Source organism: Carassius carassius, chromosome 37 (genome assembly GCF_963082965.1).
Source record: "Carassius carassius chromosome 37, fCarCar2.1, whole genome shotgun sequence".
Classification (NCBI taxonomy): Eukaryota; Metazoa; Chordata; class Actinopteri; order Cypriniformes; family Cyprinidae; genus Carassius; species Carassius carassius.
This window is the reverse complement of record NC_081791.1, coordinates 22,239,417-22,262,625: the sequence shown is the minus strand read 5'-3', so window position 1 is coordinate 22,262,625 and position 23,209 is coordinate 22,239,417. Positions and strand designations below refer to the sequence as shown.

The 23,209-nt window shown below is 37.5% G+C and overlaps 3 protein-coding genes across 3 annotated transcripts; 1 reads left to right on the top strand and 2 right to left on the bottom strand.

Moving 5' to 3' along the window:
- Nucleotides 1-1,050: 1,050 nt before the first annotated feature.
- si:ch211-148l7.4 (uncharacterized protein LOC563603 homolog) lies at nt 1,051-3,497 on the bottom strand. The gene is made up of 2 exons (XM_059528214.1): nt 3,314-3,497; nt 1,051-2,892 (listed from the first exon to the last, which is right to left on the bottom strand). Exons 1-2 carry the CDS (start codon nt 3,355-3,357, stop codon nt 1,380-1,382), a joined length of 1,557 nt encoding a protein of 518 aa, XP_059384197.1. The 5' UTR covers nt 3,358-3,497; the 3' UTR covers nt 1,051-1,379.
- A 680-nt stretch (nt 3,498-4,177) lies between these two features.
- coq10a (coenzyme Q10A) lies at nt 4,178-9,807 on the top strand. The gene is made up of 6 exons (XM_059528213.1): nt 4,178-4,617; nt 5,644-5,790; nt 6,071-6,263; nt 6,348-6,449; nt 7,543-8,431; nt 9,010-9,807. Exons 1-5 carry the CDS (start codon nt 4,478-4,480, stop codon nt 7,708-7,710), a joined length of 750 nt encoding a protein of 249 aa, XP_059384196.1. The 5' UTR covers nt 4,178-4,477; the 3' UTR covers nt 7,711-8,431; nt 9,010-9,807.
- Nucleotides 9,808-11,490: 1,683 nt separating this feature from the next.
- On the bottom strand, nt 11,491-22,143 carry cs (citrate synthase). Its single transcript, XM_059528212.1, has 11 exons — nt 21,983-22,143; nt 18,262-18,309; nt 17,930-18,037; nt 17,276-17,341; nt 16,515-16,646; nt 15,740-15,928; nt 15,391-15,590; nt 14,338-14,467; nt 14,160-14,261; nt 13,848-14,057; nt 11,491-12,934 (listed from the first exon to the last, which is right to left on the bottom strand). Exons 1-11 carry the CDS (start codon nt 22,031-22,033, stop codon nt 12,764-12,766), a joined length of 1,407 nt encoding a protein of 468 aa, XP_059384195.1. The 5' UTR covers nt 22,034-22,143; the 3' UTR covers nt 11,491-12,763.
- Between the last annotated feature and the right edge of the window lie 1,066 nt (nt 22,144-23,209).

Below are 23,209 nucleotides of genomic sequence, written 5' to 3'. Positions count from 1 at the left end.
AAAAAAATTAAATTGTTAGAAGTGTTAGATAAAACAAAAGAAACAAATGAAGATTATTAAAGGTAAGGACCCCTGATATACAAATTAAACAATAAAATGGACTTATTCTGTTGCACGAGTCACCTAATCCGAGTTCATCCAGATTTTATCCAGTCTAGTAAGAAAGTTATTAAATTAAACTAGCAATATTTGGTCTGATAGCATAGAATATAATGCATATAAGGCATGCTACTATCTGTAAAGCTTCTACAACTTTATAAGAATAAGGTTTACTTTGTTTCATGTAGTTTAGGAAACACAAACAGAAATTTCTCAACGTAAGTAAAATGCTATATAATAAAACAAGCTGAAACACTTCAGTAGCCGAATCTAGCAGATACAAAGATATTATATCCTCCAACTTGACAGATCACAAGCAGCAGCACATACATCAAGCAGGTTTTGTTTTTCAGTAAGGCACTGGCCATCTTGAAAACACGTATGTTTATGTCAAAATATTAAATTCACCATATTCTCAAAGTAACATAATGGATATGACTTCTACACGGGTATAGAGGTACGGAGAACATTGATCCTAAAGCAGAAACATGCACTGAGTTGAAGTGGTTTTCATTAGGTACCCGTATCTGGCTTGTTGATCTTATCAAAGGCCTCTATTATTTTTCTGGCAGTTTGGCTCAGATTAGTGGAAGTGAGTATCCCTGTAAACAACATTATACCTCACGAACCACAGAAATCAAGACCTGTAAAAAAGTGTGTTAATATTCAGACAGTTTACCAAAACCAAAAAAGCCTGATGAATGTAATTTCTGATAGCCTGAACATCTGCAGACTGATTTTCCTGCCCTTAAAGGGACAGTTCACCCAAAATGTAAACCCTGTCATCATTTACCCTTATGTCAGCATGTTTATGTGGAACATACAATATGATAATTTGAAAAATGTCTGTAATAGTTTTAGTGAAATTGACTTCCATTAAATGGACAAATATATAATGGAAGTCAATGGGAATCGAAACGTTTGGTTACCAATGTTTTTCAAAACAATCGACTTTTGTGTTCCACGACATTAGGGTGAGTAAATGATGCCAGAGATTTCATTCTTAAAGGAATAGTTCACCAAAGAATTTCAGTTCCATAATTATATGTATATGCATACACAAAAATGCAAAGAATATTCACTTTTTTTTCAGAAGCACTTTAAGGTGCTTTTTGTCTAATGTATGCAATTGTTCTTAAAAAAAAACAAGTATGTTCTGTAAAAAAAAATACTAACAGTTAACATGATTAGAATATGATGGTGAGAAAATTAGATTTTAATTTTTTTTTTTTTTGAGTGAACAATTTCTTAAAAAAAAAAAAAAAAAAAAGGAAGCTCTTTTAATCATCACTGAATTCATCTTCATGTTCACGGATCAGATGCGTCTGGCAGTGCTCTAGAAAAGCGTTCAGGGCTATGAACGCCTTGGCACAAGGCACACAGTGATAGACTTTCTTTTCACAATCTTCTAGAATCTCAGCGAGGGGAATGCCACCTGTACACACACTACAACTCCTGCACGTGTCGGCTGGTGGAGGGCGTTCCTCTGGGACTTCCTCAGGGAACTCCTCATGGACTTTCTCATGGACATGCAGCTTAGCTTTGGAGCTAAAGACCTGGTCGCATGAAGTACAAGGATACTCGGCATCCTCATCTTCATCACTATCATCCAGCTCATCCGTTTCCTCTTCTTCCTTTTGCTTGGTTTCCATCAAAACCGGTAGATTCTTGGTCCTAGGTCTACCTCTTGGTCTTTTTCCTAGGGAAGGTCTGAGCTCCTTCGCTGCCTTTGGGTGGAACCTGGTTGCGTCAGCGCCGGATGATTTGCCACTCAGCTCGAGGTGGGTCTGATGGTGAGAGCTGTAGTGTCTAAAATGCGCCCGACGCGTCAGATGGTGCAGGAACTCTTTTCCACAATGGAGGCATGGATATGTTTCACCTTTCCGCCTTTGCCTGGTGGTCTTCAAAGAGGTTCGCTGCAGTTTCCTCACCTTTATCTCCCGCCGGTGTTCCTCTTTCCTGTGCTGGTGAAGGAGTGATGTCTTAGGAAATGATTTGTCACAGGAACGGCATGGAAATGATGTACTTGAGATGAGAACTTCCTCCTCCTCCTCCTCCTTCGAATCCGTCTCCTCCTCATCCTTCTTCTTCCTCCTCTTCTTCTTCAGTGTACTTACAATGCCATCTGTATTCATCTCTGAGCTGCTTTTCACGTGTGCATCGGAAAAGCGCATGTGGCAACCAAGTCCAGCAGAAGAACGGAACGTTTTGTGACACAAAGTGCATGTGGTACGAGATGAGTTAACACTTGGAGGAGACGGTGACAAGGAGGCATTTGAAGGTGGAGGAGGTTTGAGAGTCTTGGCAGGCTGACAGCCTCCGGCCTGCTGGTGGTGCAGCAGCTCTTGCTTGTGGCTGAAGGCTTGTCCACATGGAGCGCACGCATAGGGGCTATTGTCATGATAGAAGGGATCTTCTGAAGATTCAGTCCCGCAGGAATGGCAAGAAGAACCCCTCTGAGGTTTCCCCATGCATGTCTGGCACATGGATGAGGCGTGAGAGCATTTGTGTAGCTGCAAACTAGAGAGTAAAGCATATTTTTGACCACAGTGTTGACAGCCGTGGAGCTTTTGCAGGGCATGCTCTCTTTTCTGGTGACACTCAAGACTCTTCTGGTCGGAGAATTTGTCGCCGCACTCTTTGCAGATAAAGGAAGACCGCTGTTGTTTTGGTTTGTACTCGATGCAAGTGATCAGTTGGGCCAGTTTGGATAAGGTTTCTGACATGGGTTTAGCCCTAGTGGGTATCTGGTCACCTTTTGCTCTATTCCAGCAATGTACAGAATCCATATTCCTAAAAGGAAATAAATAAATAAATAAATAAATAAGTAAATCAAATTGATCCTATTTAATAATAAATTCAAAAATGGCTTTTAATGTTACATTGTATTGCATAGATAGATGGATGGATGGATGGATGGATAGACAGACAGACAGACAGACACACACACACACAAACACACACACACACACACACACACACACACACACACACACACACACACACACAACTACAAGGTTTTTAATAAAACCAGTTTACATAATTAACCAGGCGAAAATAATAAAAGTTAAAATAATGAAACAAACTGATGTTAATGGATATACAATTAAGACACCTACCGCAACTACATGCAGTAGCGCGTTAGCACTGAAACAGGAAGAGTTTGCTAGTTGTTTTGCTATGCTGTTGACATGCAACTCGCATACAAACTTACCCGCCCGAGGACTTTGTATCACACAAAATAGGTTTCTCGCACATCTATGTGGAAATTACAGCAGCTGTTTGCAGGTTCATAAACGCAAAACGCGAGGAATTGTGTGGTTGAACGCACACGGACTTTCACTTCAACTTCCACGCGCTTCTTCTAAGCTTAACGCAAGGCAGTGTGAAGAACTACAATTCCCATCATGCCTTACGCGTTTTCTCCATAAATAAGCGTGAGTATAAAATTAAATTAAACCCATATTACCATGTAAAGCTAATTTATTATCAGCTGATTAAAAAATGGCGCAGGAAAGACTGCCTTATAACAATTTAGACGTTTCATTTTCAATTCATCAAGAGCATTTATTAAGTGTTTACATTAAGGGGCGATAAAAAAAGTGTTGTTGTAAACTAAAACGAGAACGTATGTTTTTGTTAATCGTAATAAAGCGAACATAAAATATTAAATAGATGAAAAACCTAAGTACTTAAACGGAAAAAAATATATAAATGAACAAACATTATTACAATTACTAAAACTAAAAAAGCATATACAATATACAAATTACAATATACATAGTATTTATTGACATTTTAAATTTCGGTCTTTTTATTCCATTTATTCAAGCGTAGACTTTTATTATGAAATGTGCACAAACCGCACAACATCTTCCCCTAGTGAGGTGGAGTGAAATGACACCCCTCTTACTGGGATTATTAATATCTGTTCATTGTTGTCATTGGTTTTATGCACCCATACCATTATTACCCTGTTTCAAATAAAATGCGGTTGTTTAGATATGAAATCATACTGATTGTGTCCCTTATGTGTCATTCTGTCCTCCTCCGGTCCTGTTGGCGGCGGCTGCACGCTGCTCCATCAGAACCACACACCGGCAGCTTATGAAAGCTTCACCGGTTTAACCCGAATCGGTTTCAGCGCAATCGCAGGCGAAAGGGCTATTGTTTCAGTAGATGATTCTCTAGAAGTCGAAATATGATTCTTGCACTTCATCGGATTTAACGCATCGCGTGGGTTTGTTCACTGAACAACCGCCTACTCGTTTACTCCTAGAGATGACAGCGAGCTCTGTTTTATTACTGTGTTAATCGTGCTATTCGAGATTAATCGTCATCATTTTACACACACTGACTAGGTGAAGCTCTGTCTTTGATGGCTGTGTCAGGAAACGCCCGGCGGATCCCGATGGGTGTGCGGACATTCAGTGAGTTTTTGGAAATAGCGACGGTCGAAACGTGTCGCTCCAGCAGCCCGAATAAATACAGAGAGAGGATACGGCACTGGCCCATCAGGTGAAACACCGCTTTGAACAGTGCAATACATTGTGTAAACATACAAATGTCAAACTACTACTGAATGAATGATGGATGCATCACATCGCTCAAAAAATATTGGAACAAAGCCAGCTGGAAAAAAAAAACCCTCACATAATTACTACGAGTATAATTGAAAAATTGTGGGGTGTCAATACCAAAAGCTTATTAAAACACATATGTATTTTAATTGTGACAATATATACACAATTTTATTTTAATAACGATATGCGTGGGTTAAAATGATATTTGATATTGTTTATTATAATCGAAATTTATATCACTGTTTATTAAGAGATGCTCGATATAGAACCTAAAATAGACAGGAATGTAAATGAAAAATAAAAGAATACAAATGTAAACAAAAAATTTGTTTTAAGATATAGTCAAGATATAGAATCACGAATCGAAAGGAAGAGACAAAAACTAGAATACATAAAAAGAATAGAATTGCAAGCAAAAATTATTTGAAACAAATATTTCTATGATAACATAGAATTTTACAATAAATTTTGTGTTAACCCCTACAAAAGTTTAGAAATGGATAAAACGCTTTATCAGTTTTTCTATGTACATTTAGAAAATGTAGTTTTAGAAATACCAGAATTATTAGAGTTCTTGTTACAATAAAACACTGAGAACTTCGCATAGGCATTGCTGTCTGGCAGCTTTTTATACTTACTCTAGTAGAATTATTAAGATTTTTAAAGTAGTAACAAGAAGCAAGGAGGATTTTATGGTCTCTATGTTAACTGGCTGCAGGGGAATATTCAAAAAGTGCTTAAAATGACTGTAAATCACATGCATCTTGAAGCATGGCTTATGTGGAGATGCTTGATACCATGGTAACATCATCTTTCTGGACCTGTACCATGGTCATTTTTTTTTAAATTTCACAATATATGAAACAATAATCATTTAGTACCATAGTATGACGGTACAATAATCGCAGACCATTCCTGTATGTATAGTATTTATCAGAATCTTGTATTTTTTGTATGTCAGACACCTGTCCTCCTGCGGGATCTTGATGACCCGTCATCCGCGCGCCCTCTGTCTCTCGGAAGTGGATTTGACTCCCACTCATCAAAGGAGATCTTTCATCAGCCTCACCAATAAGAGAAAAGAGTATTCAGAGAGGAGAATACTAGGGTAAGTAGACTAGTGTCTGATCCTGAGCAGTGACCTCTTCTTTTTTTCCTCATGAAGGATGAGGGCAAGCTTTTGTGGTGTTAAGTAATAAATGAACACAGCTCTAGTGATCTAGTGGAGGTGGAGCAGCTGGAAACATCTATTTCAAATGACAAAAATGGTTCTGAATGGATTTAGTTGATAGTGACAACACCATTTTATTGTCTGTTTCTGAAAGTATTTGTATTAATTTCAACTTGATTCTAAAATGATAAAGATGTACCTGTATTTTGGTGTTTAGGTACTCAATGCAAGAGATGTATGATGTGGTAGCCAACGTGGATGACTACAAACACTTTGTACCGTGGTGTAAAAAGTCCGAGACCATCATGAAAAGAGCCGGTCATGCCAAAGCCCAGCTGGAAGTGGGCTTCCCTCCGGTTGTTGAGCGATACACTTCAATGATAAGCCACGTCCGTCCACATCTGGTCAAAGTAAGCCTTCTGTGTGCTCTACAACATCAGCAATGAAATGCAAGGAAACACCAATTTTGTAAATAATTCTGTTCCCCATTTCAGGCGGTGTGTTCGGACGGTAAACTCTTCAATCATTTAGAGACAATTTGGCGGTTTAGTCCCGGTATTCCTGGCTATCCTCGCACATGCACTGTAGACTTCTCTGTGAGTAACATTTACAAACGTTTGCTTCCAGCTGACCCTTCGCTAAGCTTCACCCCCCTTGGTTACTGTTGCTAGGTCTGACAAGCTTGCAGAATGTAAAACAGAGAGTTCTGCGCAATTTCAGGAGCTAAAATCAGTATACAACTCCCCAAACATGCAAGACTTTCATTCATTTTAATCAGACAAAACCAAAAACGTACGTCAGACAGTATTTCAGTTTACCATAGTATCCATTCATATTTTTTATTAGTTGTTTTATATTGTTTCATTTTTTGTCAGATTATAATTTAAACGACAGTTTACCTTTTATTTTTATTCCAGTCTTAGTTTCAGAAGTTTTAGAGAACTTGTTTTTTTGTAGTTGCTTTTGTTTGGTTTTTTAAAAATGTGTTTAGCTTTTATTTGATTTGTTGCTGTTTAAGTTTTTGTAATTTTGTTTTCATTTTGTTTTATCAGTCAATAGATGTTTTTTTTTTCATGTCTATTTAGCTTTTATTAGTCATTTTAATATTTCACCTTAAACTGTGAAAATTAGTAACTTGCCAACTAACTGAAATAAATTAAGCTAACATTTTTTAGTATTTCATTTTATTTAACTTAAGTTTTTTTTTTTCTTCATGTTATTAGTGCTGGTCAACAATTAATTGAGATTAATCCCAACCAAAATAAAATGTTTTATGTACATAAGATATGTGTTTGTACTGTGTTTATTTATTATGTAATCTAAATACACATGCATGTATGTATTTCAGAAAAACATGTTGTTTACATATTAAATATAATTATATATATTATAAATTATATGAATATAATTATATACATGTAAATACTTTTATTACTTTTATACTTTTATAAAGTATAAAAAAAATTATACTTTATGTGTGTCTTTATATATACATAATAAATATACACAGTAGACACTCATATATATACAAAATTTTTATTTTTGATGCGATTAATCACGATTGTTGCCCAGTAAAATATATATATATATATATGTATATATGTTTTAGTTCGCAATAACACTCAGTGTTTGTTAAGAAGTAAACTCACAATGTGTCTTTCAATCTAGATGTTTGTATTTTTTCCTCAGGTCTCGTTTGAGTTTCGTTCATTGCTGCATTCACAGTTAGCGACTGTGTTTTTCGACGAGGTGGTGAAGCAGATGGTGGCGGCATTTGAGCGGCGAGCGGGCAAACTCTACGGACCCGAGACGAGGATACCCCGCGAGCTCATGTTTCACGAGGTCCATCAAACATGAGGTGCACCTTCAAACGGGACTTAGCTGCATCTGGAACTCCCAAAACTCTTTAGATGGTTATCACATGATAAATCAGATCCATTGGGATGGTACGATAGATACCATTTACTTACCCAAGATTTCAGTTCACCATAAATTTTTTGTTTGCTTTTTGACCGTGAATGAAGATGAATTGATTATTGCAGCTCTGACAGGTAAGATTTGAAAGTTGAGGTGAAGAACTTGGACGTTTCATTACGGTTTCATCTGATTTACTCAGTCAGTCCTGCTGGGGGTTTATTGAGGCCAAATCTGACTTATTACTGAAGCTGAAAATTATATTTTAGGTGAAATCTGTCGCACACTGTTGATTACCACACAAAATGGTTTCGATTTGTACCTCAGCTTTTTAAAACAAACAATAAAACATGTACAGCACAGGCATTGTTTACTTTCCCCTTGCATTTGTGCAGCTGTTTAATTTATGGTTTTAAGTCAGTATTTGTGGTAATCAACAGCATGCAAAGGGCACAGAACAACCCAGAATAGTCCTTCTAAAATGAATCTTTATATAACTAGATATGAATTCAAATTGCTTGAATATGATCCTGCTCACAGTGACCTGCTTGACCTCCACTGCACACTGCACTGAATTTAAAATATTCATCTCAAGAAGTCACACTCAGAGGTGTGTGACTCCAAACACAACTGTAAATATAATAAAAATGAATTATACAGTTATGTATAGCCCCTTTCACACTGCACGTCCGACCCGGCATATTGCCGGAACATTGCCGGGTCGCCTTCTGTGTGAAAGCAACCACGTCCCGGGATTGATTCCGGCATTGAACCCGGGTCGGGGACCTAGTAACATTGCCGGATTCAACCCGGGACGAGCGCTGTGTGAACAAAAGCCAGATCTAATGCCGTGTCGAAGTGATGACGCACGTTATCACGCGACTCTTTTACCGGCTGTTTTGAAGGAAGATCCAACGTTTGCGACGAAAAAATATGTGCAAACTATGTGCAAACTGTAATGAAGCAGAGATCAGTTTGTTCCTCACTTTCCGCGCTGACTCTGAGATCGTTCGCTTGCTTCAGTGAAAGTATAACGTGCCTAACGTTTTCGACTCGTACATTACACGTCACGCCCTGATGTCACGTGTCGTTACGGGATCTTTACGGGTTTTGTGTGAAAGCAGGAACATATCCCGGGTAATCACTGGCAGTGTGAAAGTGCAAAATCTAGCGACCTGGGAACAATTGCCGGAACACTTTACCCGTGTATTTGCCGGAATGGCAGCGTGAAAGGGGCTTTAGAGTGACGTCAAATATTTCTCTCACCCTAAATATTTATCCTCACAGATAACAAAAACATTTGTAAAAGTAGTGGATTTTAAAGAAGGAATTGTATTTAGCATGCTTTTGCTTCCTTCGGATGCAAACTCAGGGCTTTAGAGAAACTCGAATGAAAGAAATATACGGATTCGGCCTGTTGTTCACTAATAGTGATCTTAGAGTGTGCCTGTTCATGTAGACTGTGCCATTTCTTATTTGTTGGTACGTTAATGTATAAACACTACTGTATGTTTGTGTATTGTTTGTGATTTCTTGAAAATCTACAGTATTAGCTGGCTAAGCTTCAGATACATGCATAGCAGACATTTTTCTATTTTTTTTCCAACATTTTATTTTACGAGATTTTGAGCCATTTCAAGGCCTTATCTAAGTGCTCATGGCATTTATAAATGTCTTCAAGTAACGTGATTTTCAAAAATTGTCCATTTATCATTTATTTGTGCTGTATCAAACGCCTGTCTAAAAGTCTTCCATGGAAATAGTCGCCATTCGTAGATTTCTAGGATTTATCATATAAAGACTTTGTTAGATGTCTGTTAAGTGAGAATTTTGGTTGAAGAACTGTGAATAAGAACCAAAGCGATGAGAAGTGCTTTATAAGAGCAAGAAGAGCACAATTTTAGGAAAAAATTCTCTCTGAAATGAATGTTGTGTGCTTGGTAAACCTTCATTCTCTCTCAACAGGCCTGTCGTCAGTGTTATAACCTTGCACAAGCATTTCTTTTAATTTTAGAATCTATAAATTTATTTCCAAACTTATTTCGTTGTGTTTACTTGAACTGCTTGAGATTTATCAGGAGGCTGATTTCCTGCTTTGAATATTTAAAGTTGATTTGCACACTTTTGTCAATGGTTTCTTAGCTCAAAGTGGTAGTTTTATGATTGCTAATCAGCAGGTTTACACTAGAATTCAGTGTTGAGGAGACACATGAGTACTTGTGAAAACGTATCGGTGGTGCAGAACCAGGGAACAAAGAACACAAAGTGAAAGCAGTAGTGGAGGTTGAGGAAATCTGAGGAAGGTGGTGGTATGTGGGTCATGTATTTATAACAGTGTGAGACTATAGTGGAGTTTTTCTTATTCATGCTTTTCCATGCAGATCTTAACACAAAACTGATCCAATAAAGAAGAATGACCATACTTAGATCTTAAGACAATTCATCAGGCCATCATTTGAGTAATAACCATGTTTTCGTGCACATCATTTAAAGAATAAAAATGTAAATTCTGACATCATACACTCAACACATTGTCTTTCCAAACCTGTATTTGTTAATATCCTATGTGTAACAAAGATATTTTGAGATTTTTTTTAATCCAATGCAGTTTTAAGTACCATTTATACACCATTATAATATTTCTATAACATTTAGATTTTTTTTAATATATATATATATATATATATTTTTTTTTTCACTTAAAATGTTTAATTTATTTCTGTTTCTATATAGCGTTATGTTTAATTCAGTTCGAGACTTCGAGTAACTTTAGTATTTCAACTTACGGTAATACTTAATTTTACTGCAAGTTGCCCAGGCAATGGTTTAAATTTTTATTACAATTACCAAAAACTATTTCATTAGTTTTAGTTAATTACAACACTTTTGTTTTTGTCATTGTTCTTTCAGAAAAAAGTCAGTTATTTAAAACTATTGCACAGAGCCCAGATTACTTTAATTTGAATATGAACTTTCCAAATACATACAAATTTTGAATTGTAAAGCAATATACCAAAAGGTTTCATGGATGCTAAAGGAAACCACTTGATGAAACCACAACCAACCTGTATTTCTAAGAGTGTACTCTTATTTGTGTTTCTAGTAACCAGAAGTTTGACTTGGGTTAACAAGTTTACATTGGCATTTACATTATGGACAGCTGAATATTAGAATATGACCAAATTTGGTTAATATCAAGAGTAATCTTGTGCAGTCATTGAGTGAAAGAGCAGAACAAAAGAAAATGCCTCAAGGGTTTGTTAAAAACATTTATTGGTTTTCCTTTTTTTTGTCATGTTTTCCCAATTTTTCTTTTTGTTCGCATAAGCTTCTTTCCCCCAATCAATCCAGACCATATCCCCGCACCCACCCCCATTCTCATTCCCCTCCCCATTTCCCCTGGTGGATCCGACTTCAACCAACTATCTCCATATTCACATTCCTCGTTATTTAAATTAACCCGACATCACATAAACCAATCATGAACATTATGATGAAAAAAGTCACACTGGTAAAGGGCACAGCAAACCAGACTATTCTTCTCACGCTATTAGATAAGTGGGAAATGATGATTGGGGGACAAGTGCCATCGAGTTAATGGAGTGCTTATGGACCGACTGGCTAAAATAGCTGCTAGATTATCCAAAAAAAAAAACATTCTGAGAGCAAGCGTGCAGGAGACCAGAACCCGTGTGCGTCACAGCAGTACATGCACAAGTCATGTTTTAAACTATATTAAAGGTACATTTTACTTAAAATAAAGGGTTAAGCGAGTCATTACAGATAAGTGGTTTGACTAACAGGGATGCTGAGAGTGTTTTGATATGTAGTTCATACATTCAAAGCTATATTTACATGAATAAATAAAACCACAACTTATGTATACCTACACAAAATTATAGCTTTTCTCTTTATACATAATTTTTCAAAACACTGGGGGGAAAAAAAACACTAAAACTTGAAATAGGTAAAAAGTAGCAGATTGTGAGCGCTATTGGATGAATGTACAAATAAAACACCACAAATCTGACTTGCTCTCAAGTTGGTACACGAATCACCTGCGACTACAATAACTTAAGTGTGAATGACACAAACCTTTAACAAATCAAAGCCAATATGTCCACTGATGAAATAAAGGACTGGTCATTTCAAATAAAGAGGGCACCACACGTGCTTCCAAACAACAGACAGGAAGATGAAGACGATTGGTTGAAGTCAGAGAGCAATGTGAGAGATAACTTAAAGGGGCAGTACCCTTTTAAACAAATGTACAAGCTTCCCAAGTTGAACTGAACTCATAGAATCAATTCTATTGAGAGAGGACCGTATTGCCATCATGGAGTGCTCTTACAAGCAGAAACTAGTGGAACGCCTAGTCAAACTTTGTCGAATTATCTGACAGGCTCAGAGCAGGGCTTTGACAATTCATTTCCTCAAACAAACAGAGGCTCATGTGAACATCTGACCTCAGGAAAGTAAAAATACAAGACTAAAACTGATATAATTAGTGTGATAGCCAAGATAAAGGGTTTATTTCTATATAAGGTGAACTGACTTTTCTGAACTAGTATTTAATCTTTATTGGTTTAAATAAGGAGAGTGGTGATTTCTGGAAAGGAATATCTCTCTCGGCTGTGTTCTTGGACAATAACACAGCCTTTTTCATCAAACCACCTCATTAGATCCATAGCTGCGTCATACGGTCGTAAAAATTAGTGGGAAAACTTAAAAGGAGCGTTCGCAAGCAGTGACTGTGTAATGCGTCTACACATTTCTCGTGATAAAGTAGTTTTAAATGTGCATTTTGGGAATGAAAGACTAATAAACATGTAAATGGGACGTGTAATCTTGCTCTTATATTAATAACAAATGCCCTTTTTAGATGAAACTTAAAAGTGTACTGTCTCTTTAAATCCCTTAGCCCGGGGACTTGTGTCTAATAGGTTAAGCTCTTCCCCTTCCTGTCCCCACTCCACTGGCATGGTCTTCTTGCTCTCTAGCCTGATTTGGCCCCAACCAGAGCCATGAGTCCGTCAGTGCTCATGGACTTTGGACGCTCCAGAGGGAAGCCGAGCGCTCTGCTCCACACCAGCTGAGAGAGGACACCCAAAGCTCGGGATACGCCAAACAACACAGTGTAATAGTTCATCTCAGTCATGCCATAATACTGCAAAACACAAGAGTAAAAACAGGAGATGATGAATACAACAAGCAGAAAAAATATGTAAACTGTATAAACAGAACAAGCGGGAGAAAAGGAAAGAAACTAATGTGATATTAGTGCAACCCAATATTCAATATATATGTGTGTGTGTGTGTGTGTGGGACCCTGGACACAAAACCAGTCAGAAGGGTAAATGTTTTGAAATTTAGATTTATACATTCCAATACGAAAATCTGGAATCTGAGGGTGGCAAAAAAAAAATCTAAATACTGAGAAAATCGCCTTTAAAATTGTCTAAATGAAGTCCTGAGCAATGTATATTGCTAATCAAAAATTATGTTTTAATACATTAACGGTAGGAAATGTACAAAATATCTTCATGGAACATAATCTTTACTTCAATATCCCAATAATTTTTGGCTTAAAAATCGATCATTTTGACCCATACAATGCATGGTTGGCTTGATACAAATATACCCCAGCGACTTAAGACTGACCATATATGACCCTGGAGCACAAACCCAGTTTAAATAAAGGTTAATTATGTTTAAATAACTTTTTATTAGTGTACTATAATTATAATTATATGATGTTTTTTAAATATATTTTAAACTATAATTTAAATGTTAAGCATTTTAATACTTGTATATTTAAAATTACATTTAATTACAGTAATGTATACATTTATATAAATATATTTCACAAAATATTCAATTATTCTATATAAGATAATTTATCATTTAAATATATTACATATATATTGTAGAGTATGTAAAGAATAATTGAACAAGAAATAATTTACAGGAAAGTAAGGCACACACACACAAGATATTTTAAGTGCACTTGACAAAAATAGCACAGATCCATGGTAAAACACAAATGAATATTTATTATTGGCTGGTTTCTAGTGACTTACTTGCAACAGGACTCCGCTGTGTGCATCTACATTGGGCCAGGGGTTCTTGGCCTTGCCCTGCTCCAGAAGCACATTGGGTACGATCTTGTAGAGTTGAGCTACCAGCTTGAACATGGGGTCATTGGGAAGGTGTTTGAGGGCAAACTCACGCTGACAGGTATAGCGGGGATCCGTCTTCCTCAGAACAGCGTGGCCATAGCCTGGCACCACCTGAATAATGACACAAGAGACAAACAAACATAATCATCCATATTATTTGGATCAATCTGCATTGAGTTTTTTTGTGAGTGGAGATGTATCAAAAGCCCTCACTCTGCCTGATTTGAGTGTGTTCCAAATGTAATCTCTCATTTTCTCATCAGACACCTCGCCACCGAGCTCCTTCTGCAGGGCTGTCAGCCACACCAGCACTTCCTACAGGACAGAGGAGGAAATGTAAGAAATGCAAAGCATATGTCCTGTGCAACACTAAGCACAACAAATCTCAAACCTGATTGGCCAGTCCGTGCAGGGGTCCAGCCAGACCATTCATAGCAGCGCTGAAGGAAAGGTAGGGGTCGGATAGGGCACTGCCTACCAGGTGACTAGTGTGCGCGCTGACGTTTCCACCCTCATGGTCACTGGAAAGGAAGAAAAGCACACAAAAAGGATAAGGTTACGGTCAAAGGACACTAAACTAGATAAGACTAGTAAACTAACACAACCGCAAGAGAGCATACTTTATTCACTTATCTAAAACAGTCATTCCCCTTTCCCTCTTAACAAAAGATGTACACTAACATGTTTTCTTGCTGACTGAACAGAATCTGCACAGTCTAGTCACTGATCAGAGGGAGACAAAAAAGACACCAATAAACCATCAAGCACCACACAATCATTTTTCTAAATTAAAGTGCATGATGTTTAAAAATTTAGCATTATTTTCGATTAAGGGAGAATTGCTGGTAACCATTTGGGAAACATATTTTGACAATATATATGTAGAAAATGGTTTAAAGGGGAAAAATATTATATATAAAACTCAATCCTATCTAACCCCATATTAAAGCACTTTAATTGCATCCATTTAATAGTCAATAAAAGTGATAACTGGCTTTGTGATAGCACGGATTGCAGGTCTCATTGGTCCAAAGTCCCATTCCACATAGCTATATCTTAAAACATTTATCTTGATAAATCTGTCAATTATTTATTAATCCACAGCTTGATCAATGGTAGCTGCAGCCCTAGAAAATTACTAGACACTGCTAACTTGTCAAGGAAGCAGATTGTTTACACTAATGCATTTCACTTTCTTTTTTGGTTCAGATAGTAGCAGTTCTTCTACAAATAGCCAGTTTGCTGTATTGCACTTGTGGCCTAAAAGATCCAGTTTGATAACAGACATCAGATGCATTAGCTTCACTAATGTGCTTTTCTCCCTGAGGCTGAGGTAAAAATCTTGACTCTTCATAGAGAAGACAATCAAAAAGGTTAAAAGTCCAAGCCGATCTCATTCCTAACGACTGCCTCGAATGAACCAGTGGACTTTGTAAGGCATCACCTGTGGATGGTGAGGTAGAGCCTCATGAGTTCTGTGAACTGTGGATCGCTGTAGCCCAGCATGTTGGTGAAGTTGTGTGACCAGTCCAAGTTGGAGTCGATGGCCCCGATGCTGCTTCCTTCACGGTACAAATTACGGTAGATCTTAGCCGCCACGCAGGGGAGCTTGGCGATCAAGTCCATGGAGTCCTCGTACACAAACTGCACAGAGATGCCATGAATTCTTGTGAATGACTCAATCACTTTACATAGAAAATAAACATCTTAGGAGTTGTTTTAGTCAGTCATAGTATTTATCATTACACACTTCACCTTTAAAGTGACTAGCACAGATATTTTCAGTGACTCACCTCCCAGTACTTGGCCTTGTTAACTCCCTCAGAGTACGCCCGAGCGAAACTGCTCTCGCTGTTCAGAGCTGTGACGGCGGCGCTGAACTGAGACATGGGGTGCAGGTTGGTGGGGAAGTTGTCCAGCATAGTGACCACGTGAGAGGGAAGGGCCGCTCGCTTAGCCCACTCCTTAGACAACCAATTCACCTGAGAAAACAGCCAGCAAAGAGTTTGTGGCATGTAACTATGAATACAGCTACTAAGACAGCCTCAATTACTTAAAAGTTTTCGTTTTATTCAACAAATATTTTAAAAGAGATTATTTATGGTTGCCTGTTCAGGGCCACGATTTGATTAACGTCCCAACAAGACAATGTAATAGTCAATATCAGAGCAATCAATATATGCCTATAACAAGTCATAGCTATAAACAGATGACAATCTTGCAAATCACACAAGCTGGTAAAAAAAAGATAAAGAATACTAGAATTTACATTGTTTCACTTATATGAGAGGAAGTGCAATATCTATATACACATGGTTTTAAAAAGGGCAAATATGAATGCATTTTTATTTCTGCTCTTTTGTTACTTTTCCATTAAACAGGAAAAATTGCAGGTTGCACGCTGGATTCAAACCCACATTTTTCACATAAAGCACCACTGTTCAAATTTTTCAAAGCACTTAAATGCTAGGTTATTAGGACAACTGCATCAGAGCACATGCTCAAACTTCTAGGCACTCTGGGTTTCTTTAATGAGCAATAATGCAGTGAATATGAATATATCCTCACCTGCTCCTCAGTGGGCACCTGTCCTGTGACCAGCAGCCAGAACAGACCCTCTGGCAGTGGCTCCTCGCCACCAGGAGCCTTGGGCAACAGCTGCTGACACTCTGGAATGCTGTAACCACGGAAACGGATGCCCTACAGATGGAATCGATAAACGCAGGGATGGCGTCAGTGTGTTTCATTGAATAAAATAAACACTGCGGCTTCGAACTCAAGAGGGTTCAGGGGTTTGCAGGATAACTACTGACACCAATGTATGTTTATCCAAGGCACTGTCATGCCACTTACTATTTTTAGCTTACAGCAGCAGCATACTATTGTGCAAATGATACCCTTCATGACACTGTAAACTTTCATCATGCATTCAAGTTTCACAACCTAAAATGTGTATTTAAAATGTCAAGGCTACAATTTGCAGACTAATGGCTCAATTGATATTATGAAAGACAGGACTTTTTAGTCTATTTAGACTTTGTAATTGATTAATTATTACTACCTATAAATAGTACAGTCGTGGCCAAAAGTTTTGAGAATGTATGTATGTATGTAATAATAAATAATAATAAATGAAGTATTAATAAAACATTATTTAACTATTAATGATAATATCATTAATAAAGAAAATGAAAACACCAACATTTTTATGATTTTGTTACCTATAACATTGTGACAAACCAAATATTTTTTGGAATTTATTAATGTATAAATAATTGCAACCTGGTTTAAGCTACATTTCATGGTATTGTGTGTATGTGCATACTCACCTCATCGGGGTCGAGCACAGAGGTCTCATACACTAAACCCTTCATGCCTCTCATTCCTCCATAAACCTGTCAAAAACAAAAACAGCACTCAAACATTATTAAAATACCTACATCAAGAACTTCTTTTGAGCTACAACCACTCCACCGGCTCTCCTGTCTCTAGTTCTACTGTCATATATGACAGTAATAATGCTCCTCAGGTGCAGTTTAATCTATAGTATAGAATAACTGGCAGTGAGACAAAGACCAAATGACTCAGCTGAAACAGCAGCCATGAGAGCAGCAGCACTCACACCGCAGCCTGAGGTCCTTGACAAAACCGCCATCCAGTCAGAGGGCAAAAAATATTACTGTGTTTGTGGAGGTTTGCAGCACTACATCATGTGAGATCGGACTGGTCAGATATGTTAGGCAAGATTGCTTGTGACATCAGTCAAATGACATCCAAGCTGGCTGAGATCACTAGTTGCATATCCTACATTTAAGCCTGTGATTTCCAACATGGAGTACTTAAGGTAGAACAAAATAAATCACATGATAAACAAATCTTTAAAATAACCCTGTGCCTTATAATTATTACAAACTGACTAATGTAGCCTAAAGTGATGACAGATAAAAGCAATCCCACAGTGAATGCAGTGATGTCTCTCTCACCATGTCCACTGTGATCTGACCAATTGTGGTTTTGCCATGCTGCTGCTTGAAGTTCTTGATCCTGCTCTGTTCTTTAGGGATGAGGTCTGCCAGGACGTCTTTCAAATTCTGCATAAGATCCAGGGAAAATAAGTCAGCTTTCGGTTACTGGATCAGGCACAAACAGATTTAGCAACTAGTGCTTTTTGAGATTAAAAAAAATAGCCCCAGATGTGATTCATGACTCAACCTTCCCATTAAAGCAATGCTATGATCGAATCTCTGTAGTGCAAATCAAATCTAAAGCCTGGTCCTGGTTGTGATTGTGGATCTAGGCTTGACAGGATACGTACCGTGGATGCGCTGACATTTCTGGCAGCCACAACGACACATGCTGCATTCTGGAAGAGAAAGAAATATTATTTTGAAGATTCACTGATCATCAAAAAAACCTGGGCTAGCAGTCAGATTTCACTGCAGAAGGCCTGCTGACAGCTGCAAGGCAGGTGACCCAGGTGCACAATGGAAAAATGCGTCCGTTACCAATGTCTTTGTATTCAAATCACAAGCTACTACTGGACCAAATATTTTCAACGGGCTCTGAAGTTAAAGCCCAGAAAACACAGAGATACATCGAATGCTACATGTAGTACAACAAAAACATTAAGGCATTTTTTGATCATAATGTCTAACAACTTCTTGATTAGCTGCTGTTTTTGTCTAAGAGAGTTACAGCACATTTATTGGACAGAAAAGACTGCCAGAGCAACCAGAGGTGAAGCGTGTCTTGAACTATTTCCACTGTGCCATTCATCATGACTGTTTTATTTGGGGTTCAATGCAATTTAATTATAGCAAAGACATACACAATGACAATATTTCACAGGAACAAAAAGGGAGCTCAGGTGCAAGAGAACAAAATGAATTCTGCAGAGACAGGTTGAATGGATCCAATTGCTAATTCTATTACAGAATTGTCACATTTAGAGTTATGAGTTTATCCGCTTGACCCAACCCTTTCCTACATCGAGACACATCCTTCATGTCTATATATAGCTTTAGATTAAGAGCCATGTCTGATTGACTCACAGCAGGACTGGATTGAAACTGCCACTGCAGAATGACTCAAGCACGGATGTAAAGCCGGGTCAGATTGGCAAGACATGTCAGGAGATAACGAGGGGGCTACGAGGGGGCTTTTTTCTAACATTCAGCTGTAGGTTGTGGAATACCTATATGTTGGTAGTAATTTCATAATTTTATATTTCTATAATGTTTTTCTGAATTTTATAGGTTTTGTATTTTGTATTATATTGTATATCCAAAACAAACAAAAATCACAAATGCATTCCAGAATAAATGATTGTTCCTTCCTGTACAAGAGCCAATGCTTCCTACACGAGGCCTCCTGACTGCCACGTGGGTCAGTGCTCTGACACCAGACACCCGCCACACTACCCTAGAGCTAAAGATTTCACTGACACACAACAACATACAGTAGCTGTGAGAACAGAAAAACGGTCATTTATAGGGCGGCTTGTGTTGTAGTTGATAAAGTAACTGTTAGTCTCTGACCTTCCTGCAAGTCTACGGCTGTGTAATCTATGGGAAAGGTGACACTACCGACAGCTGTTAGCTTGAACCTGGTGTGAGCGCAGAGGGGGGCGATTACAGAAGTCTCTGTAGTAGCTGAATACTTCCAGACTTGTCAAAAGTAATACACTTTAAATAAACTAGAGGTAAATGTGTAATAGAACATTTTATAATAACAGCATTTCCAATTAATTTTCTAGACTTGCATAATTTCTAACATTTTTGTGAATGTTTACTAGCTTTGCAATAAAAAAGGTATGTAAACCTGCTATATAATATAATGTAATATACAGAAAATGTTAACTATGTTAACTATTTAATTATTTATTTTAATTAAATCTCTATATCATCACATTTTCTGAAGAAATTGTGATGGTTCTTTTCCTAGATGCGCATTAAATATTGCATGCGATTTATCGTGCAGCCCTACAATATATGCTATATAACAGTGACCTTCAAGGTAACAAGACCATCACAAAGGTTGCAGAGCACAGAGAACGGCAGCCTTAGACCATTCTGTGACCTTTGACTCAGTTCTATTATACGGAGCAAGCCTACATGCAGAATAGACGCAAGGACCATGTGTTAGCAGGGGTTACTAGAAACACCATATAGAGGAATTTCTGGACAAAGGACTCTTTGTCAGCTTTCTTTAGGCAAGGAAAACATATAAAAGACTGACAGGTAATGCTCGAATAACTCCTCTGCACGTTGTTTAGACAAAAACATGTTGTTTTTCGATACTCAAAGCAGATGACAGGTGGACAGCTGTGTCAGACAGGTCAGACATGCTTGTCCACCATCTGAATGCTTGAAGAGGAACATAACTTTATAGTACCACCACTGCAGAACAATCCATTCACAAATACAAGCAAATCTCTGCAGTGTCATTTTAACCTATCTGCTTTGAATGTCCACCGTATTTACTTATCAGAGATCCAACTCCTAACTAAGAAATAAAGAAAATTAAATAAGGAAGTACAATACATAAATGCACATCCGGCACCCTATGAACTGTCAATCAGCAGATTACATCAGTGTCATACACAGCAGAAAAAAGTCTTCATGGTGTACAAGGGTCATCAAGGAGTGTGAATGGAGTATTAACCCTGTATGGCAAGAGCACAGTAACCTATTTTACTAAGTCGTTCAGAAAGCAAGTCATTGGTTTTGTCTCTACAGCAACAACAATGAAAGACAATGTTATTTTATGAGAGCACAACTGACACAGTATATGGAAAGGATTCCGGTTTCTAAAGATCATACATGCCCTTTGACACACCCTCCACTGATTTTTGCTAAACACCATCACAATCTAGTCAGCTGTTAAACGTCATAAGTCACACACACTGCTCAAGGGCAAGGCCGTTTTTAAGATCAAAGAACAAAACCTCAGAGGAATAAAATTTGTATGAAAATGGAAAAAGCCAAAACGCAGCACAAAGCCAAACATGTCATCATACAGGAATCTACTCGTGCTCAATGTTCACATTACACAACTTCCATAATCGCACATGATCACAAGAGCTTTTATGAACAAGACCAGGGGTTTTAAACAGGGCTCTTGGGACCCACAAGGTTCCACTGAGAGAGCAAAACAGTAGTGTACAGTGCTATCGTGAGAAAGAAAAAAAATCTAATGTAATAGTAAGAACACTTTGGTGCTAATGTAGAGTAATATAAACTATTTTACATAGATATATAAAATTTGTTTACAGCATATATTGGGACTTTATACATTAAAATTTAGGATGGGAGGTGCTTTAAATTTGAGGATGACCACATTTAAATCCTACTGAAAATGTATGATGTATACTCTGCCTAAACCTTATATAGCTCTATTATGGTGAATTATAGTGATCTAGCATCTTTGCAAACTATTGTCTGGCCATTAATAAATCAATGGCAATTCTGAAGGTCAAATTAGCCACATAAAACAACAAAAATACTGATCTGTCAGGCTAAACCGGTGCAGATCTCACATGTCAAAGTGGCTGGTCAAATTTAGTTACAGTGTAACAAAGGAAAAGTGTTACTAAAATTCAGAAAGGACTTGATGAAACTCGCATGAAAATAACCATAATATAACGCTTTTCTTAATCAGGTATCTTTGAACTGATCAAAAACACAATTTTAAAAATAAAACATAACTTTACATTGGCTGTGTCTGAAAAAATGTTTGCAGTGAGTTTCGAAAGTTCAACCCCAATTTTTAACGTTTGACAATATTTTTGACCGCCTATGTTGTTTGAAATTGCTATACAGGTTGTCAGTTAATTAGGTTTTGAAAACACTTAGGACTTAAGCAGGGAGGGACGTTTCTCATGCATTTAGTACTTAAAACAGATGTTCGATATGGTTTATTAATACGAAATATGACATACTACTAGCTGTATATCACTAAGGTAATCTATGCTAAGCTAAGCTAACCGGTAGCAGCCTGTGCTTTTTTTCACTCGAGTTAAAATAAAACTTTCCTACCTTTGAACTGAGGAGCCTTGGGGCTAGTCTGCTGATAGAGAGAAACGACATTGTTCTCGTATGTGTGTATAAATATTACAAGTGCTTCTTTATCGACCCCTACTTGAAGGTGCCCCTCTCGATACCGCGCTCGCAGTGAAGGTTGAAAAAGGAACTCAGGGCAGGCCCTGTTGTAGGCGCGGTTTGAGTCATATAGGGCCTGGTGAGGATGGAACAGCGTTCGTGCGTTCTGATTGGTTGAATGTGAGAAAACGGATGTTGATTGGTGGAGCGTCTAATCGCGTTTTGATTTGATTGGTTCAAGAATGGATCGTACATAAATTATTTAAACGTTTTGGCTGTAGGCTGTTCTCCTTTAAACTGCCTGACTATAAATGGAATGACAAATATGCTCGAGTAAATATTTTTTTAGGCACCCTGACATTTTTATAAATAAGGAATGCATCTCCAAATTATAATTGTATCATAATTTAAAGCTTTTTAATAAAGGTTTGAATTATGCTGCTTCTGGTCGATATCAATTAGTCTGATGTGAATTGTTCCTTTGGCTGTTTAAGTATGCTCATTGTTCTGGAATGACTTGAGACTGCATATACGCAAAGATTTCAGACTTTATTGGAAAAGGGTCATTAAATACAAATATATAGATACAGAGGCTCAAGGATGTTCATTTCATACTTCATGCTGCCTGTAACATTGTCATGGCTCCGGCAGGAAGGATTTTCTTGGACCCACAGCACAACAGGACATTCTGGGATATGGAACTTGCTTAGTTGCATCAAAATGTCAACACACAAAACTTACAAGGTTTCTACATACACATTTCGGCAATACAATGAAGGTCACGAAAAATAAAAAATCATTTGGTTGGTGAATGAAAAGGTTGAAGGCAGGTGGGACGGCTGATATCTTATGTTCTATGATTAGAAACTTTAAACAAGCCTACTTTAATAGTCATTTTGTCCAATTTGTTTTTCTCATAAGCTTTATGATGTTTAAAATATGTCTCTATGTCATGAGCTGGTGAACTTCTCAATAAATACTGCATATATTGAGCTACACTGCTGTTCAAAATTATGGGGACAGTAAGAATTTTATGCTCGCCAAGGCTGCATTTACTTCGTCAAATATGCAGTAAACACAGTAATATTTTAAAATAGCAATTTAATAGCAATTTGCAATTTAAAAGAACTGTTATTTATTTTATGATATTTTCTAATATCATTT